The sequence below is a fragment of the Purpureocillium lilacinum genome (assembly GCF_023168085.1).
Source record: "Purpureocillium lilacinum CBS 284.36 DNA, scaffold_2, whole genome shotgun sequence".
NCBI lineage: Eukaryota > Fungi > Ascomycota > Sordariomycetes > Hypocreales > Ophiocordycipitaceae > Purpureocillium > Purpureocillium lilacinum.
In genome coordinates, this window is record NW_027072112.1 from 789541 (window position 1) to 807018 (window position 17478).

General features: G+C 57.1%; 7 protein-coding genes across 7 annotated transcripts; 3 read left to right on the plus strand and 4 right to left on the minus strand.

The window, feature by feature from the left end:
• Nucleotides 1-420: 420 nt before the first annotated feature.
• PLICBS_002060 (uncharacterized protein) lies at nucleotides 421-727 on the plus strand (the record flags this gene model as incomplete). Its single annotated transcript, XM_018321687.1, has 2 exons — nucleotides 421-570; nucleotides 632-727. The coding sequence occupies 2 exons, from the start codon at nucleotides 421-423 to the stop codon at nucleotides 725-727; spliced, it is 246 nt and encodes an 81-aa protein (XP_018179166.1).
• Nucleotides 728-1782: 1055 nt separating this feature from the next.
• On the plus strand, nucleotides 1783-2190 carry PLICBS_002061 (uncharacterized protein; the record flags this gene model as incomplete). The annotated part of the gene is made up of 3 exons (XM_065599945.1): nucleotides 1783-1965; nucleotides 2034-2098; nucleotides 2166-2190. The coding sequence occupies 3 exons, from the start codon at nucleotides 1783-1785 to the stop codon at nucleotides 2188-2190; spliced, it is 273 nt and encodes a 90-aa protein (XP_065456017.1).
• A 7511-nt stretch (nucleotides 2191-9701) lies between these two features.
• On the plus strand, nucleotides 9702-10581 carry PLICBS_002062 (uncharacterized protein; the record flags this gene model as incomplete). The annotated part of the gene is made up of 2 exons (XM_018321690.2): nucleotides 9702-9764; nucleotides 9823-10581. The coding sequence occupies 2 exons, from the start codon at nucleotides 9702-9704 to the stop codon at nucleotides 10579-10581; spliced, it is 822 nt and encodes a 273-aa protein (XP_018179169.2).
• A 242-nt stretch (nucleotides 10582-10823) lies between these two features.
• PLICBS_002063 (uncharacterized protein) lies at nucleotides 10824-12346 on the minus strand (the record flags this gene model as incomplete). Its single annotated transcript, XM_018321691.2, has 2 exons — nucleotides 10824-11983; nucleotides 12049-12346. 2 exons carry the CDS (start codon nucleotides 12344-12346, stop codon nucleotides 10824-10826), a joined length of 1458 nt encoding a protein of 485 aa, XP_018179170.2.
• Nucleotides 12347-12844: 498 nt separating this feature from the next.
• PLICBS_002064 (uncharacterized protein) lies at nucleotides 12845-13618 on the minus strand (the record flags this gene model as incomplete). The annotated part of the gene is made up of 1 exon (XM_018321692.2): nucleotides 12845-13618. One exon carries the CDS (start codon nucleotides 13616-13618, stop codon nucleotides 12845-12847), a length of 774 nt encoding a protein of 257 aa, XP_018179171.2.
• A 783-nt stretch (nucleotides 13619-14401) lies between these two features.
• PLICBS_002065 (uncharacterized protein) lies at nucleotides 14402-15412 on the minus strand (the record flags this gene model as incomplete). The annotated part of the gene is made up of 5 exons (XM_018321693.2): nucleotides 14402-14537; nucleotides 14589-14644; nucleotides 14701-15135; nucleotides 15193-15314; nucleotides 15364-15412. The coding sequence occupies 5 exons, from the start codon at nucleotides 15410-15412 to the stop codon at nucleotides 14402-14404; spliced, it is 798 nt and encodes a 265-aa protein (XP_018179172.2).
• A 605-nt stretch (nucleotides 15413-16017) lies between these two features.
• Nucleotides 16018-17074, minus strand: PLICBS_002066 (uncharacterized protein; the record flags this gene model as incomplete). The annotated part of the gene is made up of 2 exons (XM_065599946.1): nucleotides 16018-16520; nucleotides 16573-17074. The coding sequence occupies 2 exons, from the start codon at nucleotides 17072-17074 to the stop codon at nucleotides 16018-16020; spliced, it is 1005 nt and encodes a 334-aa protein (XP_065456018.1).
• Between the last annotated feature and the right edge of the window lie 404 nt (nucleotides 17075-17478).

Here is a 17478-nt window from a genome sequence, read left to right on the forward strand (position 1 = left end):
AAGAAGTCCTATTGGCAGGATACGACTGTCTGTAGCACGCATAACCCGGAGCCCAGCAACTAGCGTTACCCAAAGGGCAATGACTTGCACTGCGTGGAGATGCGTGCAACCGTGCGGCTTCCCGCACCTCGCTGTCTGATATCCTCGTCAACAAGACGCGCAACACAACATTTGTCACCGGTTCTCGGTTCCACTGTATCAGGCCACAGAAACGTCCATTGAGGCATCAAGAAGGCCTAAAATCTCACCGCGAGGCGAAGCTGGAACCTGAAGGATCAACCTTCGGAGACCCAAGGCCGAAGAAATTCATCCCAGGTAGGCAGCGGGGCCGCATGCTTGGAACATAAATATTGCTCAATTCATTTCAAGTACGGGCTGTTTGAATCTTGTCACTCACCCTCTTCCACATCATCCCTCAGTATGCATTTCAACGCACTCCTATCCGGCGCTGTCGCCGCTCTGCTCGCCACGGGCGTCGCTGCCGACTGCTCCCCGACCCACCCTATCGGCGACAAGTGCCCGTCCACGAGCGAAGGCGCCCGCTTCTGTGACCCCTCGTGCTCCAGTATTGTGAGTAAACGCTGGCTGTTTGTAGCTCTGTCATAGGATATGGGCTGATTGTATCAAACAGATCATCTGCCACGACGGCGTCGTCAAGCTGAACAACAAGTGCAACCCTGGCTGCTGCAAGTACCAGAACGGCGGCATCCCCTACTGCTCCTGCTAAGAGGATGCGAGCTGGGTTAGAACAGTAATTTCAAGGGAAAACAATCCGTACTTATCCAATTCTGGGCCACGTCGCAAGATGTTCGTCTTTTGAGGGCCGATGAGCCCAAGTACGGAAACAAATGTCGCCGTGTTACCCCGTTGTAGAAGGTCACCTTCCATCACCCCGACCAAGCGGGGCCTCATTCTGTCAATTACCCTTTTTCTGCGCATTGGTGACTGTTTTTGTACCAGATCTGTGACGTTGCAGCGCGATCAAGACTGAGGCGACACAGCTGACCTCGATGAAGGGTGATCGCCATGATCATCGCATGCCAAGACGCCTTCGCACAGCTGGGGCGGATTTGCTGACAACACAGAGGTCGGGTCGTCGGGCCATCTCATTGGCACTCTGCGCTCAGGCGAGAGGCCGGACATAGTTGACCCGGTGCACACACCATCACATCCAACCACTACGTTGACGGACCTGCAGATAGAGTGCCGCCGCTCACGTCGCTTGTTCTGTTTTTAGACTACACACATGCCCATTTGCCATTTGGAGGCACGGTCTGCTTGGCCACCTCCACACAGAGGCGGCCCAGCTATGACATGTCCTATACTTGGTCCCTGTGAGGGATGGAGGGCGCGAGGCATGTAAGGGCCCGCCTCTTACCACTGCAAGTGTTGAGATTGGCGCCTTGTTAATATCGGCGTACCATCTCCCTCTGCGAGACAACAGCGAATCGCTTGCAATCAGCCTAGCTGGTTCCTGACGATCCCCCAGAATAGAAACGAATCCCCCGCTGTATGACATGTTGAAGCGATCTGAGGCCCGGCTTGGCAGCTTCACGATGTCAGAACGGAACCATTGAAGTTAAAAACAGAGTCACAAAGGACAATCAAGAAGTCAGAACGGCACGAAATGGTTCCGAGGATGAGCAAACCAACATCTATAAGTACGACGAGATCATCTCGCTCAAGAGGGTACAATCCGAAGCAGCAGACCAGACAACAAAGCCACAGCCATAACCAGCATTCTTCTCCATTTCAGAGAGCCAACTCCCTTTTACTGTCAACATGAAGTTCACTCAGGTTCCCGTCATCATCGCCCTCCTCATCCCCGCCATCGCGGCCATGCCCGCCGGTGAGACGGTCGACATGACGGAGCGTTCTGAGCACATCAACTCCCTCGAGGCTCGTGCCTGCGGCGCCGCTGGAGCCTGCAAGGGCGTTGGTGGCGGTGACCTCTGCAACGACCGCGTAAGTGCCCTCAATGACTGTTTCTTCGACGAAATATGGAATACAGTACTGAAGCTTGGGTTCAACAGTGCAAGAAGTGCAAGGGCCCCAGCGGCTACTACAAGAAGGGCGAGTGCGGAGGCCTCGGCTGGCAGTAAGTACCTCTTGTGGCGCCATGTATCCCGTCAAAGTGGCAAGATTGCTAACATGTCCGCGCGCAGGCGCTGCTACTGCTACTACTCTTAAACGGCCTGCGTAGCCACGACAGAGCGATAGCATTGAGAGACTGTAACTATCTTTACTGTAAAGCAACATGGACGATTGCAAAGGACGGTTTGGCTCCTGGGCGAATGGTCAAGCTAGAATCCCATAAAGCAAGAATACACTTGGTGTTCGACCGGCAGATAAGCGACTTGAGACAATACCAGGCATCCCCAGCCGGCAATTGTTGGTTGACGCCACCAGCCCCGTGTCATCTCAGCGATGCACCCCGCAGCAGGACACCCGTTCGTATCGGGCTGGGTGCGGGTCAACCCGCACGGATGGTGCAGGAGCCGAGTCCAACGGGCAAGCAACCATTCGATGATTTTGAATGTGGCTGCTCTTAGGCGCCGGGGGCGGAAAAGTAGCCGAATCATTGAGCCATTTGTCCAAATCGACTCCACGACTTGGCCCAGGACTTGACGCCCGGGGTAAGTGGCGGGCTGGACAAGACACTCCGCCCCCAGGCCACTGTGGTGCAGCTTGGTCGTTTCACCCAGACGGGACGAAATGTTCAATATTTAGTCAAAGCTATGGCCTAGCAGTACGTACGCAGACGTGTCTTGCCTCCCTTTTCGTTCTCTCTTGTCGACAATCGCCTCAGCGCCGCTACGTCATGCTGTCATTCGCTCTGTGCCTGTACAGCGTTTCCTCGTCCATTTGCGAGAATAGCGTTCCGACATAAAACATAAATATTTTGCAGCGAACCACGTCTTCATTCCTCTCCCAGATCGACACTGGAAAAGTCCGACGATGCGCGCGAGCCTTTTGCTATTGGCACCTATCCTCGCAGTCGCCCAACGGTTCGCCCCTCGATCAGTAGATAAGCTCGACGACGATGCCTTCAACCAGGCTCAACAGAACGACCAAGGCGCCACGCGACATCTCTCGAACGTGCCCATAAAGACCTCTGACGGGCTCTGCCTGTTCGTCGACAAGCTCTCCGGCGACTCGCGAGCGAACCTCACACCCGTCCAGATCACCCAGTGCAGCAATGGCGCGAGTGGTCAGGGGTGGGACCTCATAACGAAAGGAGCACACAATGATCAGCCTGGGCAGATGCTAGTCGTCAGCAACCTCACGAGGGCGTGTCTCAATTATGACAATGATGCGGACCAGATTTATCTGTTTTCCTGCGGGGGGAGGGCAGATGGCAGTGGCACAGTGGCAGAGTCCCAGCTCTTCTTGTTTGAAGGCGGCGTAGGGCCGTTGACTCTGAAGCCTAAGAACGGAGCGCATACCTGTCTGCTAGGCACCGGAAATTATGTGAACGTCACGAAGTGTAGTGGCGCGGTGAATCAAATGTTTACGTTTGGAGGGTAGGCAACGTATGTACAGCATGTTAGTAGCGAACGTCCGTCTCATTTGCTCGATATTCTTGCCCAACCAGTTCCATGGGTGGCCCGGCGCCATAGTTCACCGACCCCAGCTCGGAAGGGCGCCGGTCCCAGCTCTTCTGCCCGTTGCTCCCGTTGCTGTATCCAGCAGTCGCCAGTTCTTGAGGTGCGGCCTGGGGAAAGGCAGTTGTGGGCGGAACTTGTTGCATCGGCTGGACACCATGGCCGTTCGTACTGGGCACAGCTTCAAACCCCCCGTTCGATAGGCTTGCCGACTTGCGTCTCCGTCTTTTGCGCCAAAGAAGGAATCCAGACACAGCGGCAATGATTGCAGCCAAGACCGAGCCGATGACGATGCCGGCTATGGCGCCAGCTGACAAGGATGAGCTCTTCGGCGAGAAGTCGTCACCTTCTTTCCATCGAATTTGTATAGGATAGGCAATCTGCCACCATCCATTCGGCACGACCGAGACAGGCCACGTTGTTGTCGTGACTATGCTCTGATCAAACATGTTGTTCAACACGGTGATGGCTGTCGGAGTCGCCAGGAGACTTCCGCATGCTTGGAAGAGGCTCAAACCAGACGTGCCTTGGGGGCACTCAAAGCCTGTACGAGAAACAGTCAGTCAGCGCCTTCGCAAAATTGCGATTGCCTATTCGCGACGAACCGCCTGGGCAGCAGAAGGCGATGGTCTCGCCAGGTTCAGAACTCAGCTGAGTGGGCGCCATCGGAGGGCTGCACGTTCGATAACCGGACGGGCAGACCCCTGGAGAATAGTAGCTCGTCATCCATCCCCAAGGAGAGGTAAACGGCCGGCTGGAAGGGCAGCAGGAGCTGAGAGCGCAGCCCAGTGTATTATAGTTCCAGGGCAGCCCGAGACCAGTGGTCCGCATGTCATACAGGTCATTCAGGCAGTTGGATGGAAACGACGTGGTAGGAAGTAGACCCAGGTTCGTGGACGTGGTAATGTCCGGCAACGTATACGTCACGTTGGCAACGGTAATAGTAGTGGTTGGCATTGCTGGTCGCTTTTCTCCAGCGAGGTCGCCAGATACACCGTAAACGATAGTAGTTTCCCTCTTGTTGTACCATGCGGCAGGTTCCACGACTCGAGTAAGACTTGGAGCGAGGACGATGTCATTATATTCGGCCGCCTTCCCAGACATTGGCCAACATGTGGCGTCTATCCTTCTCCTGACGTCGACAGAGCTACGCACCTGGTGGAAAGTATCGACGTTGGCACCATTCAGCCGTGGCTCCAGATTTATGTCATGCTTCACCTCTTCGTCCTGGAACGGTTGTCCGAGCCTACGGGTCAGTACGAGGTGGTTCAGGCGCCGGCGTAATGGAGCGGCGGCATCAAGCGCCATGGGCAAACTCAATCCCGGATACATTAGTCGGCAAGATAGCAGGCACGCACAAAGGTTGATACGGTTCAAGTGCCTAGACCTAGGATGCAAGACGGTTTTGCCATGGTACATATAGATGTGTGAACTCCTTCGAAATGCCATTGCGATTGCGGCCAGCTGATCATGCAAATTGGGCTCCCGTATGTTGCAGGCCCAGTGGCCCTAGGCGGCTCCATGGGCAGCTAATTCTCAGCTCGCGTGGTGTCTTGCGCCGAATGAGGTCGTCCGGCGGAGTTCTCAGCCCCTGCCGTCCACCCGAGATCAGCTCAACAGCTGAAGGTCGGGAACGGCCACCGGAGGAAAACTGCCAGAGTCAGTAGCCACAAAAGATCTTCACATGTAGTGATAGGCTTGAATGCAATTGGCTTTGCAGACGTTGGCCGCAATTGCACTGCCAAACCCCAGAATGACTGATGCCAAGGCCACACCAGGTAGGTGGGCAACAGGTAGAGCGTACGAGGGGATCATTCCCCTCTGTCTCCAGATCCAGGAGCTCCAGTCAACAGCACACCTCAAGGCAGAACGTGTTCGTAGACTTCATCGGTGCGAAGCGATGGGGATTGTGACGGGTGTCGAATCAAATACCATTGTCAGGTGCTTGTCGCAAACCAAATGAGTTGACGTCGAAGTGACGGCACGCCCGGTTATGGCCCCGTTCGCAAGATGAGAGGCAGAAAGTCAGCGGATGGAGGGCAACAGGCTCAACAAGACGGATTTTAGGTCGTCCCAGAAACTATTGTGACAACACATACAAGGGTGCCCAGTGCGAGCGTTCGGTAAATTAGGAGTCGCATTGCTCAGTGTGTGCACTCGGCGTCGCCCCAGGCGACGCCCAAGGGCAAGGAAATCTCTACGACGTATATCGCGCTCGTGTTTCAGACTGCGAACCGCTTGAGAATACGTAAGCTTAGTAGCACAGATGCGGCGACGCATGTGAGGGATATGCTGCCTACGTTTCGTTTCGATTAGGTGGGCGAATGCGTCACCAAGCCCGCATAGTCCGCATCTGATCACGACTTGCGACAACGTGAGGGTATCGTGTCTTGTAAAACCAACATTCAGGTCTCGAGCTGACGTTTCGTTTTCGTAATTATGTACTGCTAATGTATCTGCCTCTTAAATACACTTCTTCACGCCAATATGAAGTATGTATAAAGAGGAGGATAGTCCCGACCCGACACATGTAAAGCGTTGGCTCATTGACCACATGGCAAGACCATTCAACCAATTCGCCCTTCCATCCAGCGTCAACTAGAACCAGGACGGCAGCAACACGCCAATGCAGCACCCGGTCCTCCTCCTACATTGGCTTCTTGCCGCTGCCGCCATATTCAGTAGCGCCATGGCCGTCCAGTCAGACTCGGAGGAGTCCTGCTCGGGCCCAGAGTCGGTAGGCTTGAACGAACTGCGACGGGGGAGTCTCAACCTCTTTGGATTCTCAGACTGACCGCGTTTCCTCCCGACCAGACAACTTGGAACGCGCGCATGAATGGACAGCACGGGCACTTTCCAGGGGTGAGTTCAACCATCAAGTCCCTGACCACTCTAAGGCGGGAGCATCGCTACGTGGAGCTGCGCGACAAACAACCGCTGACTTGAAGGGAGTAGACATGCAAAAGGGCCACACAAACGTGCCACTACACGTTGAAGCACGGGATGTGGGGCAGCATGCTCTGGATTGACGGCGATTGGATCGATGATGAGGACGTTTACTTGCACCAACCCATCCCGCCAGGAAAGCATGCCTGGCATTCTAAGCAATGCGACCCACGCTACAAGGTAATACGGCCACACCAAGGCACTTTCGCGTCTCTACCTCCCCCTGCTAACCGTGGCCTTCTCCTGTTAGTGCCAGAATGACGGCGATCTCTGCGTGGACAGGGGGAGCGTCAGGTGCCACTATCCGTACGGTCTGAAAGACCTTAAGTGGAATATTGATTGGAACTCCGACTCTGAATCCATATACAGCTCGGAGGAAGAGGGCCCCCCGTCGGAGGCCAGTCGGTCGTGGAGGTCGAGCAAGCGGAAGTCGTCGGGAGGCAGCCGGTCCTCCTCGAAGAGCACTGGATCCACGAGCTCTTCGAGGAGCTCGTAAGGGTGACGGCTACCTTATTACGTCCTGGGGCTAATAGGAACAGACTAGCGGGCCGCGCGCATAAAGGGAGTTCGTATGCATTATTGTAGTAGAGTAGATGTATTGTCATTCTGAGGGGAAGGCGTTATAGTATACCGTTATAGGATGCTGGCTAGTATGACACGTAAAGCCATTGACCGCCGATTCTTCTATCGCAAGCTTGAAGTCTGTACGCACACGCCGCGGTTTGTCCAAGCTTAATATGCCGTGGAGATAGCCTTGTGGGTGTCGCTGTAATGCCTTCACTTCGAAACCCCCGAGAATCAAGAAAAACAGATCCGTCGTATCGGTAGGACAGATGCCGTGTAAGAGCGCGCATGAGCGGCACAAAGACCTTGTATGGAGAGCAAGAAGCCAAGGGGGACGACTGCATATTGCCCGGAACCTGTGGTAGTAAGACACTTAAGAGCGTTTAGTGTAGGCGCTCGGCGAAATAGCAGTCGCACTGCTCCACGGGGGCTCATGGCGTGGCCCTAGGCGACGCGCAAAGTCAAAGAAATTTTGCAACATGTATCGCGCCTGCGTTTCATGCCGCAGTTCGAATGGCAGTACGTAAATTCATGAGATGCGGTGACGTGTTTGAGGTATGTGCTGCCTACGTTCCGTTTCGACCACGCCGGCGAATTTGTCACCAAACCGCACGGTCTGTACATAAGCATTTCATGACGACTTGCCGCAAGTGGAGCATGGCTTGCCCTGTAAAAGCCATACTTAGGTCCCAGAGCTGCGGTTTCGTTTACGCATAAATGTGTTGCGGGTTTCTCAGCGCCTTCTAAACGCTTCCTCATGCCTAGCATGTATAAAAGGTATCCTGTCCCCCGGCCCGCCCGACACATACAAAGTGCATGTGGTAGCTGGCTGAACACTTGGCAAGGCTTTCAAACCAACTAACTCTTTCTGCCCAGCGTAAGCTAGAGCCAGCAACGTGACAATGCAGCACCAGGCCTACCTCCTTCAATGCCTTCTTGCTGCGGCCCTGTGCAGTGGCGCCTCGGTCGCCTCAGACTCGGCTTCGGAGCTGAGCGATGATTGCTCGGGCCCAGAGTCGGTGAGTTTATACAAACGGCGGCTGGGGGCTATCATTTCCCAGAGTTCAGTTATCAGACTAATTGCTTCCCTGGCCAGGCGGATTGGGAGTGGCGTATGAATGGAGGTCACGGGGAATTTGCCGGGGTGAGTTCATGCCGACAAGTCAACGACAAACTCCCTTATACCCACGAAGCGCCAGCCACGCGTTAATGCCGCTGACATGGAACGAAAACAAAACAGTTGTGCAACAAGGCCGCGCAAACCTGTACCTATAAAGTGAAGCACGGCATGTGGGGCAACACGCTGTGGATTAACGGCGCCGACGTCCCGGGTCCGCCGAAACAGCCCGTCCCGCCCACGAAGTATGCCTGGTGGACTAAAGACTGCCACCGGAGAGCAAAGGTGAGCCCACGGCCAGCGAAGCAGCGTCGAATACCTGCTCCCCCCTGCTGACTTTGGCCTGCCTGCGTTAGTGCCAAAAAGATGGAGACCTCTGCGCGGAGAATAGTGGCCAGATTATCTGCCACTATGGATACGGCATGGAAGACCTCGTGTGGAATCAGTGGTGGGATTCCGACTCGGATCGAGGGGGACCATCGTCGGATGCCAGCCGATCGTGGAGGTCCAGCAAGCGGAAGTCGTCGGGAGGCAGCCGGTCGTCGTCGACGGGCAGCGGCTCCTCTAGCTCTTCGAGAAGGTCGTGAGGGTGTAGGGCCACCTTGTCACGTCTTGGGGCTGATGGGGGTGGACCCGTGGGCTGCGCATGAAAGGGTTTCGTATGAATGGGATGGTGAAGCAGGGGCATTGCTATTATCGGGCGAAGCTATCGCAGACCATTGCAACGTGCTGCCCAGCAAGGCATGTAAAGTACACCTGTTGGCTGTCGATTCCTCCCATCGCGAGTTCGAGGTCTGTTGCGTACGCTGCGGCTGCTGCAAGCTCCATATATCATGGAGGCAGCTTAACTGGATGTTGCTGCAATGTCTTCACCTGCCTGTCGATTCGACGACCTCGTCGATGTGCTCATCCGCGTCCGCAACTCCCAGTGCCACTAATTTCAACCCCGAGCATCAAGAGAAGTAGATCGGCGACATCGGTATGACAGATGCCGTGTAAGAGCTCGCATGAGACCTATGCCTCTGCCCACACATCGCAGTTGACAGATTGGACGGTCAAGGGATCTCGGGTCCGAGCAGGTGTTACGACATGTCCTCAAGACTCAGTCCGCTCACAACTACCCACGTGTCATGCCTCTTGTATTACCCAGTGTCCGATTGCACCAGCGATATAAAGCCCGACGAGGAACATCAATCCGAGGTGGGGTCGAATAGACCTGGGGCGAACCTCGTCACGTCAAAGTTCCCCCCTTCCCATTCATTGCTCATCTCGGCATTGAGTCACCCCGTTCTGCCTCCACGTTGGGGCTTTCATAAACCTCCACTCGGGAGCTGCTTCGGCGTGCTGAATCCGGAATAGCGGGGATGCCGAGGGTGCCGGTGTATAACTGTCGGTGCGACATTGTCGGCGATGGCCAACGCCAACATTATCGCGCGGGCTGCTTTCTCTCCAGAAATTCGAGGCTGGCCATGGATCCAGAGATGGACTACGAGGCGCTCAACCGTACCAACTGGGACGAGCGCGCCCCCGTCGTGAGAACTCACAGGCCCAAGACAACCGCTCGGCAGGGGCAATAGCTGACGAATGAAGCACGCCGCGTCTCGAGACTACCACGTCCAAGACTTCATCTCGGACGCAAACTTCCTCAGCGACGTTGTCAAGTTTGACCGCCCGCTCCTCGGCGACATCACCGGCCTGGCGTGCGTACACCTGCAGTGCCACATCGGCACCGACACGCTGAGCCTCGCACGGCTGGGCACGGCTTCCGTGACGGGGCTAGACTTCTCCGGCGCATCGCTCGCCGAAGCGCGCAAACTCGCGAGCGCCACGGACGGCACGGGCGGCGAGAGGCTGGGCTTTGTCGAGGCATCCGTGTACGACGCCCCCGCTGTGCTGCCCCAGGGGTCGTTCGATCTCGTCTACACGGGCATAGGAGCGCTCTGCTGGCTCCCTAGCGTGGCGCAGTGGGCGAAAGTGGTGCGTAGCCTGCTCAACCCAGGGGGGCGATTGTTTGTGCGCGATGGTCACCCCGTGCTCTTGGCCCTAGACGAGGCGCGCACCGATGATCCGGTGCTCGGCTGGTCGTACTTTGAGCGCGGCGGGGAGCCGACGATATTTGACGAGGCGGAGACATATGTCCACACGGGGGGATACAAGTTCCAAGCAACGCGAACGGCGTCGTTTAACCACGGTATCGCGGAGATGGTGCAGGCGCTGCTGGACGAGGGGATGAGGGTGACGGGGTTGGTCGAGCATCAGAGCGTCCCTTGGAACGCCTTGCCGGGGCAAATGACCAAAGATGAGAGCGGTAAGCAGCACCTAGTATCAAGCTTTTCTCAGAACTGGTAAGTAGGCTGACAGAGCGGTAGGGGAGTGGTCGTTGACTGATCGGCCATGGCGATTGCCTCATTCATTCACGTTGCAGGCCGTCAAGGAGTGACGCCATTCACAAGCAGACATAACAAACTGCATGTTAAATCCTTAGAATTTGATGCGTACTTGGTCGTATATCGTCGTAAGTGAGCACGGCGGCTGTGCCGGGCCGGGCTCCCTTGGGATGCCTTCCCTGACGAGGCGTGCGGTCCAGCGCTCTATGCCTCCGAAGGCTCCACGTCGTATTCAATGTCAGTCCGGATGATGTATTTTGCGCCCTTCTTGACACTCGTGCCCTCATGCAGTAACGCTCCGTTCGTCTCGCCGTGGGGAAACACGGCCACACCGCCCATGACTGGCCGCACGGGATAGGCATTGAGAATCCCCTCGCGCTGACCGGGAATGAAGAAGGTCGTCTCGCCGCCCTCAAACTCGTCGTTGAGGTATAGTAGGAATGTGAAGAGTGAACTCTGCTTCTTGTCGGGCGGAGAGTCGTCATAGACGTATGTGTCGTCGGGGCGTATGCCTGACGGGGGCCAGGCGCCGTCGATATGGCAGCGGTACTCGGCGCCCGGCACGTAGCGATACACGCGAAACCTCCGGTTGAGGCCCCGCGCAAGCCGACCGTTGACCGCAACGGGCACAAACGGCGCCATCCGCGCCCAGAGCTTATCATGAAAGGCCGTGTCGACGATCCAGTAAAAGTTGTGCGCGAGGACGCTCGTATCTCCGCCCTCGCGAATGGGCGTGTCGGGGATGAAGCCGACGCTCTCGCCAGCAGCAATGATGGCCTTGCACTCATCAGGCGACAGAACATTGGTGGCGAGACCAAGATTGGGCACGCTGGGGTGGTTGTGGAAAGTGATGTCCTGACGTTCAGGTGAAAGGGAGACGCTGTCGAGTTCGGTGGTGTAGAGAATGGCGGGATGGTGGTTGGGCGGCTTGCGAAGATGACCCGGTGTTGTTTCGATAATGCGCAAGGATTTCTTTGGCGCGGACGAGAGTATTGACTTGTCCAAGACGGAGGCGTAAACTTGGTGCGGTGTCGTGGACGCGCGAAGGTCCCAGGTCGTCTGGAAGGCGATGTGCGAGGAGAGGTCGATGGCAGCCTTGGCAGCGCTCGTGTCGACGGGACAGCTTACGCGCAAAACGGCATCCAAGACGCCCAGCAGCTCCATGTCCTTGGCCGAGCGCTCGGGGCCAACAATGCTGACGCCCTTGGGCTGGGTGACGACATCGAGGTCGCGGACCCAACGGCAGAGGGCACCGAGCTTGGGCTCCTGGCCGCGCAGGCGCATCTCGGCGAGGAGGATCTTGGCTTCGAGGTATTTCTCATCGGCGAGGGCAGCGGAGACGCGGGCAGTGAGATTGGCGCCATCTAGATGATACAATTCGTTAGCCATCGGATTCACACAGACTTGGTCCTGCGATGGGAGAACCTACCTGCGGCATTGACGCCCGTGGTACAAGACTGGCGAAAGTCATACACGGCGACTCTAAGGTCCTTGCACAGCTTCGACTTGGTTAGGTTGGGGTACTTGGCGAGAGTCGCGAGGGTGTCAATGGTGATTTCGAGTTCCTCGTCCGAGATGACGGTCTGGAGGCTCTTGGGCTCGAAGCCGGCGGCGGCGGCGGCATCTCCGGCGGGCGAGGAGCCTGTCTTGACGGCTTTGCTGGGGTGGTCGGCCTGTGCCTGGGCCTGGGCCTTGCGCTTGCGCTTGGCCGCCTTGGATTGGGCCATGTTTGGGTTGCGATGCGGTTGTGGTTGCACGACGACAATGGATGGCAGTGGGAAGTTTTGCGGGTTGGAGCGCAGCGGCATCAAGCAGAAGTCCGGGAAGGTGGCGGTAGATTTTGGTGGAGCAAGGCGGGGCGGCACTCAATTGGATCGATGGCCCGGCGCCCCCACAGGGGACTCAGCGGGACGGGCCCCACATCTCCCGCTGTGTTTTGGGGCTCCCACAGCGCTCCAGTGATCCATGGATGCTTCAGCCGTCCGGATGCAGGGATTCACTCATCCATCTTCCCACGCGAATGGAGCCCACCAAGCAGGGCCAAGATACTCGGCTCTCTCGCTCATAAGCAAGGCATATCACACCTAATATCCTGATGACGGGGCGAAACAGATTCAATCTACCAAGTGCGAGGGGTATTATGTGCCAACGGTAACTCCGACCATTCTCTGCCAATCTTGCCATCTCCAGCGTCTCCCAGCATCACGCCCTCTCACCAAGCCAGCCTACTGCCTGTACTGCCGCGCCGGGACGCCTTCCATCTTGCTATTCACCTTGGGATCCAGCTTGTTCATCAAATCCGAACGGTGCGGCCCCGCCGTGTGAGGCGCCGGGCCCGGGAGCATCTCGTCCCTCGTGCGGCCGCCCACGGCGCCCGCCATGCCATACGCGCCGCCTCCCTGCTGTGCCATGCCGCGAGGCGTTCTGTCGAGGTCCGAGTCGACCGTAGGATCCAGTGTGTTGCCGGCGCGCGTGCGATGCGGGCCGTACATGCCTTCAGGGACACCCCCAAAGGTGCCTGCGGTCTGCGCAGGTGCGAGGGCCGGAGCTGCGGTGCCTGGAGCCGCCGTGGTCTGGGCGTTGGCCACGGTCGCATCGACGCGGGGATCCAGCGTGTTGGCCATGCGAGAGTTGTGTTGCGGGCCATGCGTGTAGTTGCCTGCGAGGCCGCCCGCGGCTTGGGTGCCTGCAGGCATCGCTCCTCCGGCAATGGCGGCCGTGCCAGGAACCGGCTGTGCGGCCCCAGCCTGTCGACCGGTGCCTTGGACGCCAGGTCCTAGGACCTGCGCGCCGCCAGACTGGCTGTCCACCGTAGGGTCCAGCTTGTTGAGGATGTCGTGCCGATGCGGGCCTGCCGTGTGAGGCGCCGGCCCGGGTAGGGTGGCGTCGGGCCCGATGCCTCCTGGTGCCCCGGCCATCTGGGTAGTTGGGACCGTCGTGCCAGGGACACCGGCGCCGTTGGCGTGGGTCTTGTTGTTCTTAGTTCCGAGGGGACTCATGCTGGTGCTTCTCGTAGATTGTCTTTGGGAGTCGTGCAAGTTGAACGAATAAGTCCCGTCTGGCGGCGCCTGACATCCTATAAATACCCCGATCAGGCTCTGTAGTCATGATGGTGCGGCACTCGATGCCGATATCTGCCCAAAGCAGGCTCGTCCACGATGCAGTCACAATCGGGAGTACGCGCGTTGCGTTTTACGGTCATGATGATGCTGTCCGGCTCGCCACTTACACGAACCTGGAACATATCGTGGTCCTTTTACGGCGGTCCCCCCAATATCCGGCTTGACTAAAATGCCTAAAATGGCAAGAAGTCCATTTCGAGGGCGGCATCTTGTTGTGTGGCGTCCCATTGTCGGAGGCGTTGCGTGTGTCGGGGGAACGTCATCGTGACAACACCTGTGTCGCCCACAGCCACTTGCCCTGCAATCCGTTCCTGGACACAACATTTTGCATGGAAAAGATCGCCGCATAGCGATGAGATAGCGTCATGTAGTCATGGGATGTCCATTGATGGCTCTCCATTGCGCGACTTGCAATTGAGCCTTGATGGTGACGGCCACCACCAGGAGTCAAGCTCCGGCCCATCATTTTACTGCCGTCCGGGGATGCCAGGGCCACGGTGCAACGGCAGAAACCGGTGGCAAACACAACTTCAACTATTACCTGCCGCCGATACTTCGTCACCAGTCAGTCACCGTGATGGAGGCTGCTTTTCCCTTCTCCCTCATGCCGTGGCAAAGCCAGGCCCGCGCTTCCGCATGTGACACACTCAATCCTTGCACCTAAGCCGAACCAGCCCTGCCAGGCTCTCCAGCCGTCAGGTCCCTTATGAGCTTGACCATCTTCTCGGCCATGAGCGGCACGTCGCCGGGGAACCTGGCGCTGATGTAGTTGAATTTCTCGTCCTCGACCACGAATCTGTCTCCGGTGTCAGCTGACGGGCATCTCCGGCTGGTTGAAGCGACTTACGGAGACGGCGAGAGGCTGATCTTCAGATGCGATGGATCGCCAACTGCCTTTCGAACCTGCGCATTGGCGATAAGCATGAGGCACGCATATTGTCCGCGTCGCAGTCACTCACCGAGTCCTCCACGTCGTCGCTCCCCGCCCCGTACGTCTTGTAGTAATCCCCCAAGAACGCCCTCGTTCCCCAAAACGCCACCTGCTCGAACCTCGCCGGCAGCGTCGTCGTTGTGACCCCGTGCAGCACGCTCTGTCCATCGCCATCCTTGCGCCGCGCCTCCGACAGCACCATGACGCCGTGGCACACCGCGCCGACGGCCGCCGCCTTCCCGCCCGCGGACGCCTTGGCCGTCGACGGGAAGTAGTCGATGAGCAGTGCGTGCACGGCCGCCGAGTCGATGATCTGCCGCACCGACTTTTCGTGGCCGCCCGGTAGGAAGACGAGGTTGTACGGCGCCAGGGAGAATCCGGACGCGCTCCACGAGAGGGGCTTGGTGAATTCGGCAGACGAGGCCATGGCCTTGTAGAGCTGGATAGTGGATTGGGTCGCGCCCTGTAAATTCGCATGTCAGTACGCCCGATGTTTGCGGCGCGTGCGCAGAGCGCGTACGAGGATCTTCTGGGTGATGCCCTCAAGCATGCGGCTGTCGCAGCTTGGCGTCTTGCCGCTCTCGGTCGCGAACGCGACGTCGAACCCTGCCTCCTTGAACGCCGTGTAAGGCACAGCGGTTTCTGCGAGGGGTGAGATGAGCCCAGCGCAGTGAGAGATAAGGGTGCGCACCTGTCGGGTCGTGCCCGTAGTCGGCCATGAGGATGATGACTTTGGCCATGGTCGCTCTTCTGATGCTGAGCTGTGGATGAGCAAGGGTTAAGCTGCGCGTGCCGATGTGTTGCAAGTGGTGATGAATTACACGGGCCTGCTCGGCAGTTATGATGAACAAGATGGGATCAAAGGGTAAGGGTAGATGCTCGCTGAATCCTTTGCCGAGGCTTGCTCTGAGGATTGAGCAGCGGTCGCGTTGATCAGTAAGGTAGTGCTACCCGGGGGCGCCGTTGAGGTAACGCGGGGTTCTGTGATCCAGTAAACTCAATCGTCCGGTGCTGGCTGTAACCCGCTGTAGAGCTGCCACTCCCACCTTAGGTACTCCTGCGACAACTGGAACGACGCCAACGCCAGTCGCACAACGCAAATGCATGGGTGATTGTACCAGCTTGAACGTGTCCATGTCCCTGCATATTCTATAATTGCTCGTGTCCAGGGACCATGGCCATTCCTGTCATTTTTTGTGCGCTAAACAACAAAACGGCGAGGCGTCGGGCGGCTCCATTGGGGTCCTGGGGACAGACACGCGATTCACCACATCATTCGATTCCAGAATCGTCCCTCGGCTGAGCCAGCAAAAGGGTATCGGTCGCAGGGAGTATTATGGTACGGTCAGGTCTCGGGCATCGCGTCCTCCTCGTCCGTCTGAATCCCACGCAGGCTAACGCTGACGTCCATCGCCTTGTTGATCAGTGCTCTCAAAAGCGCCTGATGCTCTCCGGTGAATGTGCCTTTCTCGCTGCAAGCCACAGTCAAGCAGCAGTGGTTATCGTAACCGATATCCCATTCCATCACGTCTTGGACGTTCGAGGGCTCGGCGGCGTAGTGCTCCCATTCGCCGTACTCCCAGTCTTTAGCGTCCTTGTTCTTGTTCTTCAGGATCCAGCCATTTACCCACAAAGGCATCCCCTCCGCGTCCATGTGTAGCAGTTGTGACGAGCAAAACTTGCACACGTCCTGGCCACGATAGCGCTCGTCGTCTTGTGATGTCCGGTTTCCCCGTTCTTGAGGGACTATTTGTTGAGCGAAGCCCATGCCGCCGACGGCACCCGGGTGGAAACTATAGTCCACGTCACCAGCGAGCTCCCAGCTCAGCCAGAATGTCTCCTTGTCACCTGCAAACAGCATTAGATTCCAAAACAGGTCTGAGACGATAGCTTCACGTACCATGTACCATCTCGTAGATACCTGCTCCGCCTTTCTCCGAGTACTGCTCAGGCCCGTTCAATCGTGCGGCCAGTAGAAGACTTATGAAGTGACGCCACTTGTCTACCAATATGAGGCCGGACTCTTGCTCGTGTGCACTCTCGCCGGTCCAGAATCGACTCCTCATTGCCGTCTGAGATACTGGTTCAGGCAATATCTGCTGAAGCCACTCCTTTCTCGAGAACGGACCTGCTCGTCGGTCCCTGAAGAATAGCGCCCCAGTCTCATTGTACCACGGGGTGTCAAATAGGTCTTCTGGATTCTGGAAAAAGAAGTTGTCCGCGTCGATGAATAAAACTTCCCGGAAGCTAGATAGAAGGATAGAAAAGGGCTTGCTGGCATAGCTATTCAGATCTCCTCCTGCGTTGTCAATCATCTGGGCCAGGTTGCGAGTCGTGACGGCGCCAAGGCCCTCCAGACGGGCACGGTAGTCCTCGCTGAGATCTGCGTCGCCGAGATACATGACCTCAATTGGCAAATTGCAACCAAGCTCCCGAAGAGTTGGGATTGAAGATAGCAAGTACTCTGCATGTCGACTTCCCGCCGCGAAGACGATTCCTCGCCCGCCTTGCTTGATATGTGCACGTAATGCCGTATGGTCGGAAAAATATGGCGCAGTCCAGGGGAACAACGACGACGCAAGGGCTGACAAAAAATACCGAAATGTCTCGTAGGAATGAACCGTTTGCGCAAAGCCGTCCCTTAGTAGCTTCTCTGAATGGAGCTCATGTCGATCGTATAATAGACGAAGTTGTTGTATTATATTGTCGTGAATAACCCCGTATCTATCTTCGCTGTCGACATCGTGTAGTCCTTCCCATCCATCCAGGAGGGTCTTGTAGCGCCGCGCCCGGACAGCGAGCTCCC